The 13,587-nt window shown below is 40.6% G+C and overlaps 1 protein-coding gene and 1 non-coding gene across 4 annotated transcripts; both read right to left on the bottom strand.

Moving 5' to 3' along the window:
* Positions 1 to 235: 235 nt before the first annotated feature.
* LOC100693874 (glycerol kinase) lies at positions 236 to 13,563 on the bottom strand. Of its 3 annotated transcripts, none has more exons than XM_013272177.3 (21): positions 13,496 to 13,563; positions 11,268 to 11,341; positions 11,074 to 11,180; positions 10,906 to 10,983; positions 9,921 to 10,000; positions 9,615 to 9,752; positions 9,403 to 9,512; positions 9,201 to 9,267; positions 8,906 to 8,923; positions 6,671 to 6,706; positions 6,495 to 6,562; positions 6,364 to 6,406; positions 6,190 to 6,270; positions 5,453 to 5,531; positions 5,192 to 5,288; positions 5,030 to 5,114; positions 4,782 to 4,902; positions 4,329 to 4,472; positions 4,141 to 4,227; positions 2,871 to 2,957; positions 236 to 2,246 (listed from the first exon to the last, which is right to left on the bottom strand). In XM_013272177.3, the coding sequence occupies exons 3-21, from the start codon at positions 11,129 to 11,131 to the stop codon at positions 2,236 to 2,238; spliced, it is 1,488 nt and encodes a 495-aa protein (XP_013127631.1). In that variant the 5' UTR covers positions 11,132 to 11,180; positions 11,268 to 11,341; positions 13,496 to 13,563; the 3' UTR covers positions 236 to 2,235. The 3 variants fall into 3 exon arrangements, with proteins under 3 accessions (XP_013127631.1, XP_005452422.1, XP_005452423.1); XM_005452365.4 differs by lacking the exon at positions 13,496 to 13,563 and adding an exon at positions 12,902 to 13,281; XM_005452366.4 differs by lacking the exons at positions 8,906 to 8,923; positions 13,496 to 13,563 and adding an exon at positions 12,902 to 13,281.
* trnae-uuc (transfer RNA glutamic acid (anticodon UUC)) lies at positions 13,266 to 13,337 on the bottom strand. The gene has a single exon. It is a non-coding gene; the product is annotated as a tRNA-Glu (tRNA).
* Positions 13,564 to 13,587: the final 24 nt, after the last annotated feature.

The following is a 13,587-nucleotide window of genomic DNA, read 5'->3' as shown; positions in this document are numbered from 1 at the left end:
TCACTGAAAGCAAAAATGTACTGACTCTGCATTTGTTGGTCATGTGTCATTACACATCTAATAATGACATGTCACTCCATCAGTTCAACAAGGAAACTGCCACTTTAAAAGCGATGGCATGCGCATCCTTTTCCTCATTTCAAACATTTCTCAAGTCTGAGGGTTAGTTCGCAGTTTCTCTTTTACTGCAGATCTGACAATCTTCAGAGAGGTCAGCACACCTGGAGCAGCAGCGTTTGGGTGAAATCGCTCTTTAATGTGACGGCAAGAAAAACACCAGTTCACATGACAAGTACAAATACTTTCCACCGTTGGTACGTTTCAGGTAAGGACATGCAGGGAGGTGATGTCACTATTCAAAGCAATTTTCCCATTTCACAGTTAAAGGTCAGGGGGCAAATGTTGGCAGTTACACTTTGTTCTTCCATTGCTTTCCTCTCACATATTTATTTGTAAACTCTTTATATCACAACAGAATATTCAGCATTTTCACATCATAAGAGGTTCTGCATAATTTAATAGTCCAGGGTTACAGAGAGCAAGCACAGAAACAAATGTACTGCCTACAACCTTCCCAACCAGGGACGCTCGTACTTCATCAGGCCTGACTCAAACTTAAGCCCTGACCATGAAGCAAAGAGAGCCACTTAAAGAGCTTGCGTCGGTTTGAATCATTTCACCTGAGAAACGTTCTAAACCTTCACGTTTTAGTGCAGCAAGTTAGAGTTTGTTTCAAACGAGCGTCATTTGCATATCAGAAGCATGTTTTGCATGACCTGGAAACTTCCATCATTTTAAATACATTTTTTTAAAGCCCACAGAGGCGCAACCGGTCGCTCAGAGCGACAGAAATCATGTTTACACATGGTAATCACGGCCTGTTTAGGTGCGACTTGCACAGTTTAGACGATTTCCCACTGGGTGTAGTGAAACTTAAACGGAGCTCAACATGTTAAAAACAAAACATGTTTGGCTGTAATTGTGACTCAGAAATAAACAGGTTGCTACAGTTAATTTAAAAAAAAAAAAAAAAAAAAAAAAGCCACAAGCTTTGCTGTGAGCGATATTCTGCCGCATACATCTCCAGCCAAGCAATGCAGGCAGCTAGCCAACATGACAGCTCAATCAATGTGGGGAGATGGAGGGGAAAAAGGGTGGGGAGGGATGCCTTCAGAGATTACATTCTGTTACCAGCATGAGCCTTTCATCAGGGTAGATGGATGTTTTCACTGCAGCGATACCGAAAGTATTTCAGCTGCCACTGTAATTTGTTGATTTTTTTTTAAATGCTTTACTTATTTTTTTGTTTATCTGGCTCCATTAAGTTCAACAAAAAGCAGGCATCATCCAAAAATGAGCATACCAGCTTAATCTGGATGATCACAGATGGATTTCAGGGAGAACCGACCTTTTCAACCATGACTAGGCTTACAGATTGAATCCATTTTGGGCTGCACAGTAAACAAGTTATAACCTGCTGCTGCCGTTTTGTTTCCTGGTGTAAGCATATGCATGTGCGGCTTTCCTCATACACTGCACTCCCACGGATATCCAGTTGTCCCCATCCTTCGCTGCACCGCTTTTTCCCCCACTTTCGGTTTTTAAACAACCAATCAAGTACGTACGGGTTCACTTTCACTAAGAGCAGACCCGTCAGTGCACCACGTCCCACTTTGGTTTTACTACAGACTACCTCAAACTTTCTGTGTCTTAATCCCAACTGTTCAAAACAAGAAAAAAAACATATACACCATACAAAGACTCGTCTAAACAAAAACAAAACAAAAAATTATAAAGTGCTCTAAAAAAGTTCCTGTAGCTCACCGTGGAGGGTCTGAGGGTTAGACAGTTCAAGGTTAACAGTGACAAACAAATTAGACAGCATCTCACACTTACATATAAACAAGTATCTACATAAATACTCAGAAATTCATCACCCTGTAAAAAAGGAAAGGAAACACTGCATGTGCAATGCTGCTAAAATGAATGGATACCGTACTGATGTGTTCTTTGCCACAATTTTTAAAAAATTAAATAACCATGAAAATAATATTGAAGATGTCCCGTTAGTCAGAGTTGTCCTGATTTCGTACTCAGCGGTGAGGCTCAGCAGGTCTGCGTCTCTCTCATTCTTCTGGAATGAATTTTGGGTAAGATTTCAACAAGAGCACAAGCGCTGGTCCTGTTTCCTCTTCTCCCCCTCCACGTCAATTTAATGCCTCCAGAAATCACAGTCTACTTGTGGCCTGAAAGAAAAGGAACCAAGGGCCACACATTTCATTTTGAGAAAGGTTTACTCTCCACTAGAGCTGTCAAACAGTACTTGTTACGCTGTTAAAAAGCCTTACTAACACAAAAGCACACCTAACGCCAAACTGTTCCAATTGAATGCTTGCAAAGGTAATTTGGTAATTTGTTTTTAAAAATCTGAACAGCTGGCACTACAACAATGAACAGGGTGGAACACGAGCTCATTTTATTATGTAGAGTGATAGATGTCAAGTTAGGAAATCTGAACTTTAATTGAGCGACTTTGAAACCTCATTTCCAAAACACTGCAATGATTACCTACAACCCTCAGTTACCTGTTTTTATTCTGTCACTATACCAGAGCAGTTTTTAATGAGTCATTGTCCAAAATAATTTTCATTTCCTGGAACTTGCTTTACCTCATCAGTTCATGCTCTGACTGAAACAAGCCTTTTTAGCTGCCATTACCCTCCCTTTAAGCTAACATTCCTGTGAATGTAAACAACAGGTAGGTGGAGCTTCTGTGCTCGCACCCGGAGCTGTGGGCCCGAGACATCTGCTCCATCTGTGACACACGTAAACACTGGCATCATGTATGAGTATAGAGAAGACATACTGACCTGTGAGGTATTTCGCGCCGATTAACATCAGCATGCTGCCAATGATGTAGAAGCCCAGCGGGACGCTGCTGAAGATACTGGTTTCACCTTTTCCACAAAACGAGCGCGAAACAGAGAAGAAGAGAGACGATGATTCTGAGCAGCGAACTACAAACAAGTCAAAATGCCCTCTATCTCTGCACACTGTAGTAGCATAGGGAAATATACACTACTTTGCAAAAGTTTTGAGCCACTCATCATTTCTTTATACCACCAAACCCCTGCGCTGCTTGGGTTTCAGGTAAAGATCCATATACTGGTAAATTTACCAGAATAATACTGACTATAATAATATAACACGTGTTAGATGTCAAAGTTGAACAATATAAATATATTAAATATATTCAAATAATATAAATATATGTTGTAACATTAATTAGGAATAAACATAGACATCTTAGAATCAGTATAGTGTGATTTTTGCTTCCAAGTTTCTTTTCATTTCTTAAAGAGGTGTTGAGCAACAGTTCTCCAGAATTTATCAAGATCTTTCAAAGGTTTTCTTTGGACATTGGTTGCTTTTTCACTCATTTTCAGTCCAGTCCTTGTACCTGCCTATTTTCAGAGGAATTATTTTTGTTTGTTGAGACCTATAAATCATTCAGGCATAACAAAAAAGCTAACTCAAGGGATGAACCAGTGTTGTGTCTACTCAAAGAACCAATTTTAAGCTTTGATTGGCAGCAGCTTCATTTATCATCCTGACAATGATCCCAAACACACTGCTGATAAAGGAAAAGCATACCTAGATAGAAAAACGCACAGTGAAACCCAAGCAGTCATGGATTGGCCACCCCAGAGCCCGGACCTCAACATAGTACAAGAGTTTTGCACAGTACTGCATTTTATCTTAGCTTCTTGAACATATAAATGAGTTTTTCAGGAACAATATTTTCAAAATATTCATTGTAAGCACAGAGCTGCGTGACAGTGTTAGCGGCACAAATCGGGGTGTTCTTCTGATAAGAATGTTACAGCATAATAACCTGATCACCTAATTTGACTACACCAGATTACAGATTGATATGAGCCTTGAATAAACTCATGAGCTTCGTAATGTTTTGACTAAATTCACCTACCAGTAATATCAGGTAATGTTTTTTAAACACAGGCTTCAAAATACATGAATGCGTCCTTTATTGTTTGAGGTGCATTTAAGTGTCATTCACTTTTTTGATTTATGGCCTCGTCTTAGAGTTTAAACCTGCTCTGAGCTGTGAGTGCTGCCCACCGTTTCCATTGCAAACAGGCTCCGTCGTCTCCCAGTTCATGGATTTCTCAACAGCCTTCTTCCACCGAGCATACCGAAACTCGCTCTCTGTGGAACAAAGATAAGTGTGTTTACTTTTAAGCATCGCATGTTTTAAGCATTATCTGATCTCATCAGCCAGACAGAGCTCTGGCAGCAGCCCAACGTACCTTCGGGGTTGATTTGAGGTTCGAACTTCTCTGACGTCACTTCGCTCAGGTCCTCGGGGTTCAGACTCCAAACGCTCACCCCCTCTGCTGCTCCCGCTGCCATCGCTGCACCGAGAGCTGTGGTCTCAGGCATGGATGGTTTGACTGGAAATGGACATTATATTTACTCATAATAACAACAGATAAATGACAAATACATGTATATATGAATGAGTTAATATACATCGTACTACATATGAAAAAACACTTATGTTAGTGGCTCAACTTAGAACAGCAAAAGTCAGAGAGGCCTATAGTAACATTTCTTGTCCAGTAGTTTTACATCAGATAAATGGATATAACTTGTGGTTGCATGACTGGTTTGGTCACTGCTCAACAAATAACCGTGTCAACTTCCTTGTGGCGTGACACGGATCCTTTTAAAAACTCAAGCGGAGTGAACGGCACTCCTACCAACAGGGATGCAGAGGATGTCTGCCTGCAGCTGCATCAGCAGCTTGTTGGATGTCATTCCTCCGTCTACCTGGAGCTGTGTCAGCGGGATGCCGCTGTCCTGATTCATGGCGTCCAGTATCTGCGCACATCATCATATCAATGTTGTTGTTTTTTTAAAGCAAAGACAAACATTTCACTTGCTGAACACTAGCTTTCACTTTTCACTACTTTTTCTGTGGTGACTGATTAGAGAAGAAAGCGTGTACCTCTCGTGTCTGGAAACAGACAGCTTCCAGCGCAGCAAAAGCGAGGTGGCTCTTATTAGTGAACTGAGTTAACCCGCAAATGATCCTGTGACACGGAGAAAGTTTGATTCAGAGAGGTGCATTTCAGCAGATGCTATAAGATGTTCACTACAGTCTCAGTACCCTCGTGCGCTGGGCTCCCAGTAAGGAGCGTAAAGGCCCGAAAACGCAGGAACGAAGTAGCAGCCGTAAGATGTGCCGACAGAAGCAGCCAACTTCTCTGCAGGGGAAAAAAACCACAAAATGGCAAATGAAGTAAAAATTCTGTGAACACTGATGTCATAAACAGCTGTCTAGTTTATACATCTACAAAGTCAACTTTTATTATTCCTTTTACAGATAATCCGGATACACCACATGCCCCAAACCAAGAGCAGAACCAACCAAGTTCTTCAGATGATCCAATGATCCCGAGATTGTCCTGTAACCAGCGGACCACAGCTCCAGCGATGGCCACAGAGCCCTGACAGCAAAGAGCAGGAAAACAAAAACAATACATAATCAGATTACCTGTCAATTCAGGGATACTCACATTTCTGTATCCTTTTTGGAAGACTAAACGGGCCAAATAAATAAATAGCTCACTCAATAAATACGAAAATTAACACTACATGACAGTAAATCTAAACTAAAAACTTAGGTGTAAAAAAAAATAATTTTTTTTTAGCTAACTAAAATAAAAATGTCCTTGGTTTTTGTTAACTTAATTTATTTACAAAGTCAGTCATGTGTTTTTGATTTTGGCAGTTTTTGTCCTCCATACTTAAGAAAAGAGCTGAAGGATTAGAGAGAATATTATGAAAGTGGGCGTTATCGTTTTGATGTTTATGTCAAATATCACTTTATTTATATATACACTGTATATACTGTATCGTCTTGATGCATTCTCAATCATCCAGGAAAGTAAATCTCCAAAAGTTGAATCTGTTCATCTGGACGTAGCGTTTTGTGGGAGAAATGTTTCGTCACTCATCCAAGTGACTTCTTCAGTCTCAGCTGACTGCAGGTTTCCCCAAACCTTATAAACAGTACATTTGCATAATGACTGAAACCAGCCCACTGAAGGAACAATGGGCTGTGAGGTCAGTTCCTTAATCATAATTATAATGTATATACTGTACCTCCAGTGCATAACAGGCAGGCTTGTCCCGACCAAGTTTGTACGCCACAGTGGTCAGAAGACCGTGCTCTGACATCACAGGCTGTAAAACAGCAGACACAAGAAAAGTAGCATTCTATGTAAATGCCTGTACGGTGGTACCATAGTGTTTAAACTCAAGTCTTAGGCAGAGGACCTTAACTCCAGTGTTTCGCAGGAGAAAGCAGCCGGTCCCATACCTGAAACACATAATAAACTCATATTTAGCTGGATTTTTAGCAAAGGGGTCAAGTTTTAATAAAAAGCAAACCTATAAATACCACCTACGTGTTTTTAGCCTGCCCGTCCTGAAAGCACATCTGTCCAACAAGCGCTGCTGACTGATCCCCAAGACACTGTTTATTTTTTAAATGAAATACATACAAATATTGGATTAACCTCTCACACTGAATGACAAACACTAAAACAATGTTACAAAAATAAAAAAATTAAGTCAGACTTACCCCTGATATTGGAATACCTGAAAGAGCCCCTGATTTCTGTCAAGAGAAAAAAACATGAAAGTATAAGCGAGTGATTATGTTTGAATGCTCACAAAAAGCATTGTGGGGCCTACCAGTAAAATGGCATCAACTGTCTCTTGTATTAAGTAGATGTTGACACTCACGCCTGATTATAATTCTGTTTTTTTTTGTTTGTTTGTTTGTTGTTAAAATCTTAAACCAATAGCACAGAAACTCAATATTGACCACTACGAACAATAGCCGGAAAACAACAAAAAAAGGGGGGAATTCATCATTATTTGACTGTATGAAGCCAAATAACAAAAACATACTGCTGAAATTTGAATTGTACAGTTTAGTGCAACAGTGAAATCACAGTGGGGGAAACAAAGGCGGGTGAGTGTGAATCTGTATCTACTCAAATGTCTTCACTCCTACACGTGGCTTCGGTTCGACGTTTAAAAAGAGAACACGTGAAAAGTTGGTGAAATAAAATCGTGCCCAAGAGTGAAGAGATTTAGAAGATGGGACGCTGGAGGAGAAGAAGATGGTCCACCAATGACAACCACCCGAGGAGCATGCCACCACAGTGAACAGGGTCCATCTAGCACATTTCCAATAGAGCTGACATGGTCGTGTACTGGCTGTGAAAACACTCATTGGTCTTTTCTACTTTTACAGTTTCTCTGCTCTGTTGATGGCAATGCCTGCAATCGGTCACTTGGGGGCAGCAAAATGAGCTGTGATAAGAACAATGCTTTATAATGACTGAGGGGACTCTTTGGAACAAATATTACTGACATTATTTAGTGTTTAGTTTGAATTTTTTTTTTTTTTTTTAATTTAGATGCTTGCATGGAGAGGTTTTTTTTAACATGTGGTGAGATTTGACTACAGCACTGAATGCAATTAACTCACAGTCACGTACACGCCTTAAAGGGCCCACTATACCCACAGCTGTGGACCTCGCGAACAGATGCCAGTTGGCACAAGCTGCATTTGATAGTATTTTGGTTGATCGTGCACTTCTATTTTGGTGGCTGTAGCTCAGGAGGCGGAGCAGGTCTTCTACTAATTCAAAGGTTGGTGCTTCAATCCACTTTCCAGTGTTCATGCCAAAATATGGTTGGGCAAGATGTTTAACCCCAAAGTAACTCTCCGATGCATCGATGGGAGTGTGAATGTGTGTGAATGTTAGATTGGAAGCACTTCGGTGCAGAAAGAATGCATAATGAGGCATGTCGCTATAAAAGAACCAGTCCATCTACCTCTCTGTTTTTGTAACCTCGCATGAGTGCTGCATGTGGGATCATGTCAGTTGTTGCCAACATTTCAATGAGACATCAGCGTGGAAGATCAGAGATTGACAGGTTATACAAAGAGAGATGTTGCAAGAATTTCAACTTTGAAAAGCAATTTGATTCCAGTTTCATTTTTCTCTGCTCCCATACCTGTAGTGATTCAGAGGTTTAGTCTGAGTGGCAGCACAACCAATGTGGTGATTATAGTGGGCCCTTGTGTCCCAGTGGCAGGTGGGTCACTCATTTGCCTAAACACTTAGCATACGACTGAGTAGCACTAGCAATTTATACCAAACAGCCTGTTTTGTTTGTGTTTTTAATAAAACTTTTAAGGAAATCTGTTGATTGCAGTGAAGATTTAAGATTAGGTCCAAGTCTTTTAGAGCCCAGCTGAAGTCGGGGCAAAGATTTAGTTTCCATGTATGCACAGTCACTCTGGATCTATTCAAAATGGGTGCGTGAAAGAAAAAGAGCTGCTTTGCCATGTGCACTTGGGCTAAGCCAAAAACAAAAAAAACATGCACACCCAAAGCATCAACAGGCAGGCTGCAGTGACAAACGTTTCCTAGAGTGACAAAGACTAAAAGTAAAAACACTTTCTGTATGTTTTTATATTTAGTTATATTTAAGTCACGTCATAGTAAAAATAAATAGTGAAAACACTGATCTTTCTTCAGTTTATTCATAATTCTTACTTTTTACCATTTTACTTTTTTTCTTCTTCTTTGGCTACACAGATATCACAATAGCATCTTATCAGAGGTTACTCTTATTCCCACCTCTACTCTAAATGCTTGATGCTTAATCATGGAAACATTAGCCTGCATATGAATCTTGGAAATGCACTGAGTGATGGTGTGTTTGTGTCGGGTTAAAAGCAGGATGGGTTGGCTTTGCATGTGAGGGAAAATAGGGATGGTGAGTTCTTACTTACCCGGCTAGAACATATTTTCTACCAGTGAGAGAAGAGAGACAATGGCACACAAAAAATGCCTAAAAGAATTTCTCAATCAACTTTCATGCACTTAAACAGTCTGAAAGCACACTGAGATAAGTACAAACACAAAACAAAACTCTTATCCATCATCTTTTTGTGTCTCGCTGCATGAGGCAATGCACTCTCTGAACACTAGAGTCACTCTAACAGTGAAATCTTTAGTGTAAAAAGTTAATATAACCACAGATTATAGTGATATTGTGATTAGGAGAGACAGTGTGCGTATGCTTACCATAAGGCCATATATTTCTGATGAGCTCCTCACCCTGGGTAAGATCTCCATAGGAATACCAAAATATCTGATGGCAATGAGAGGTGAGACTTCAGCAGAATAATTTTAGAGGTGTTATAGGTGGTATTTTTGTCACCCTCTTCACCAATATGATAGAAAATAAATACATAAATAACTATGATGTGACTTTCAGCTCTCATACTTGCAAAGTTCTGGATCCCAGTCCATCGTGTGAATGTTAAACAGCATGGTTCTGCTGGCGTTGGTCACGTCCGTGCAGTGGACTCCACCTGACTTACCCCCTGTCAGACACTGCACCACAAATAAAGACACACAAATAAAGTCAATAAAGTTTTCCATTTTATTTAAAGAACATGTCTATGACTTCTCTTAAAGAAGGAAGCCTGTGACTACCCAAATAAGCCAGGAGTCGACTGTGCCGAACATGGCGCGGTGCGAGACCACAGCTTTGTGGACCTCGTCCACATTGTCCATCAACCAGCGAAGTTTGACGGCGCTGAAGTAAGTGCTGATTGGGAGCCCCGTTTTATGCTGCAGGGTGGCAATGACATGAACGTGAATCTCTTATGTGAGGCCATACAAAATACACAGGGATTAAAAAACATTACTTACTCAGATAGATGAAAATAGCCAACACCATCCTACCTAAACTGCACTCAACAGAACAAAAGTGCAAACTCAAACACAGATCAACGTTACCTTCAAGTGGTTCTTATTTCTTCCTGGAGTTTTATTTATAAGCCGCTCAACCGTTGACTGAGTCCGCAGGTCCAGCCACACTAAATAGAGGTATGGCAGTTATTTCACAACACCCACAATCAGACCAACAGCACCCTGATGTAGTAACAGTCATGGTTGCACGTGATGAACATGGCAGTGTATAAACCAGAAATCCCTGCGGTAAATGCTCTTGTGCCAAGCTGATGCCAGCTGGGTCCAGATTTCCTTGTGTCCTCATAGAGATGCAAAGGCGGGAATTCTGTTTGAGGAAGTCAGGTGAGGGGGAACCAATAAAAATAAAGTTGCCTTTTTGGAGGGAACTGAGAGGCTGCATACACTCACTGGCCAAATTATTAGGTACATTTTCCTAGCAGGGTGCTGGAAACATCCCTCAGAGGTTTTGGCCCATAATGACATGACAGCATGCACATCCATGATGTGAATCTGCTGTTCCACCACAGTCATCTACTAATTGGGAAATCTGTGGTTTGATCCCTCGCTCCTCCAGTCTGGAAGTCGAGGGCAAAGATACTGAATCACAAGATGCCCCCAATGCATTCAGAGTCATGCATTAGAGTGTGAGTGTATGTGTGTGAATGAGTGAACGAGGCTCAAACAGAAGTGAAAAGCACCACTTTATAACTAAAACAACATGACAAAGCAAAAATTTAAAGGTGAAAACTACACAAAAAGAAGCCGCTCAATTAAGTAGCTAAAATAAACAAAAATCTAAACAAATATAATCAAGTTACACCAGGTACACAGCTTAATAAAATAATAAAGATCTATAAAGTGCCTTTATCAATACAAATAGCTCAATAAATTCAAAAAAGCAAGATTTAAAAAGCGAATAAATAGAATATCAAATATCAGGTGGCATTAAAGAGTCAGTGCTTATTCCAATGCTAATGTCAGGTCTGTAGGACACACATCAAACAAGTCGCACAGAGAAATCAGACTGTACCGATTGCATTGTAGAGAGGCTCCCCCGTCTCTTTGTCCCAAACAAGCGTGGTCTCTCTTTGATTGGTCACTCCAATAGCTGGACAAATTTAAACAACAGACGTTTCAGAGCTTTGAAATGGATGAAAAATGACACTCAGGTGGCAGCGTGAACCCCATGCGCACATACCTTTGATGTTTGAGATGTCAATGTTGAGCTGCGTCAGCTTTTCACATGTCCGCTCCATGCACTCGTACACTGACTGCAGGATTTCTTTGGGATCCTCCTCCACCCAGCTGAACATCAGGAGAAGAATCCATTTTTAAAACAGACGCACATGTGTGGTGCGACGTGGAGGATTTTCAGTAGGTTTCATCACTCACCCTTCTTTTGGGAAGCTCTGTTTGATTTCCACCTGATGATGGCTGAGGAGCTCTGCCGTTTTTGAATTAAACACCTTAAAAGAGACAAAACGTCACAGTGCCTTTACAGTTAGGATTCTGGGAAAGCTTCCCTCGACAAAGCTACTTGCTAATTTTGATTGGGCCGATGACTTGATCACACAAGTAAAAATAGGACAGCAACCTCCTTACATCCACAAATGCCATCTTATGGCAACAATAATGGCAGGTTTTAGTGCCAGTGTTGGTATGTTTGACATTCTAATTTGGCAGTAGAAAAAAATAACTGAAATAACTTAATCTTACTGGATAATATCATTTTTGATAAAAAAAAAAAATTACTTTAAAGACATAATTTGCAGTTGAAAAAAGATGATAAATTGCAATCCATGTTACTGCAATACCTAGCATATCGCCAAAATGTTAAAAATATTGTATTGTGACTGAAGTACTGTGATAATATTCCACTATTATGGGGTCTCTGGTGATTTCCACTTCTACTGGGGGCTGGGGTTTATCTCAGCTGTCACAGGGCAAGATGTGGGGTACACCCTAGACAGACCTGACATAGCAATATGCAACCAGTGTTAGAGGAAGCAAGTGTTAAAGCGATAAGCAGTGGTATCTCTGCACAGTCACTGTCATATCCCCCCAGGACAATTATCACCTTTGAAAATACCTCTGCACGTGTCTTGTGGAATTAGATGCAAAGATACAATCAGTGCAAGAACACTGGAACAATAAATAAAATAAAATGTGCAAAACTACATAAAAATATAAATAAATAAAATCAGCAAAAATGTGACTTTTTACTTGTTATGTAAGGTTTAAATGCCATAGAACACACATTCACTTCACCCATGTGTCTTTCTCTGACAGCTGAGCTGACTCAGAGCAATTAAACTCTTGGCACTCAACTATCAACCACACCCAAGGACATAAATAAAAAATATCTTTTTATAGGAAAAAAAAAAGAACACATGTTAAAACAAAAGCAGCAGACTGTTTTGGGTGTGTGGCTCGTCTTCCTTTCTCTTGTTAAATAATACATTAAATTATACATACGGTGTAACGTTTCTGTCCTTTTTTGGTAATACTATGTAATGTATATTTCTTGTATTACTATTTAAGTTTGGTGCTTTATAGGCAAGTTTACTACTTGTTTTGGTTGTGGAGTAACTGAAACTAGCACATCCTTCCAAGCTTTATTCTTTTTCTTTTTTTACCTGCATGTCCTTCATGTGCAAATCTTTGTCAACCATTCCTGGAATTGAGGCCTACATGGTACAAATTTCCCTTTATACAGACTCCAAAAGAAGATCAGAATCAACATTTATTGGGAAAACAAGAACCAGGCACGATCATCCAACTTGATGAATAAGGTAGTTTATCTTATGTTTTGATTTTTTCAGGAAGCACAGACTGCTACTGCAGTAAAGTGAAACGATACCAGACATTTGTTATGAATATATAAATTTCCTCTGTAGATACAGTACTGTGAGTTCCCGTATGAACAGCACAGCCAAGGACACCGTCAGCTCTATCCACAGTCATTTAAATGTGACCCGCTAGCTAGAGGAGACCCTCCTGCCCCTGCTGTCTCCGGTTTGTCTTACCAGAAAGCGGGTGGAGCTCGTGCCCTGGTCGATAGCAGCAACCAGTGGCCCCAGCATTATCCGATGGGAAGACGCAGCCATGGTGCCGTTCATGGGCAGCCCCGGAGCTACGAGCGCGGAACTGTACAGGAAACCGATTATTCCCACCGGCGAAGCGGTTCCGTGCTCAGGCAAAGTCGGTGGGTCAGTCGCTGCCTTCAAACGTAACGGCCACTAGTGATGACGCAACTGACTGTACTCGTGCCTCATGCGGACCAATACAATGTTCCCAAGAAAATGACTATTTTCAAAGAGCATTAGGTGCTAGAGCTGAAGTGTGAGGCAATTCTGGAAAGTTCTGCAGACTCACTAACAAAAACAGTAGTTCCCATACCGGGAGTCGAACCCGGGCCGCCTGGGTGAAAACCAGGAATCCTAACCGCTAGACCATATGGGACGTTAGTTAATAGGTGTGGTGTCGTGTATTTATATCGCCATTTGACAGTTGAGCGAGTATAGCGGTAGTAAAAAAGTGCAATGTTATGAGCGGATTTAAGTACGTTTGTCCTTCTAGAGTGTTTGAGGAAGTCTGTGCCGTAGTTATTGGTTACTAACCTTTCAGCAGGGTGACACCAGAGGGACATCATACATCAGCTTACGTTTGACTTCCGTCTGTAGACGTCAACAAATGTCGTTTTTGATGACTG

This window comes from Oreochromis niloticus, linkage group LG23 (genome assembly GCF_001858045.2).
Source record: "Oreochromis niloticus isolate F11D_XX linkage group LG23, O_niloticus_UMD_NMBU, whole genome shotgun sequence".
In the NCBI taxonomy this organism is placed as follows: domain Eukaryota; kingdom Metazoa; phylum Chordata; class Actinopteri; order Cichliformes; family Cichlidae; genus Oreochromis; species Oreochromis niloticus.
This window is presented reverse-complemented; position numbering and strand designations above follow the sequence as displayed.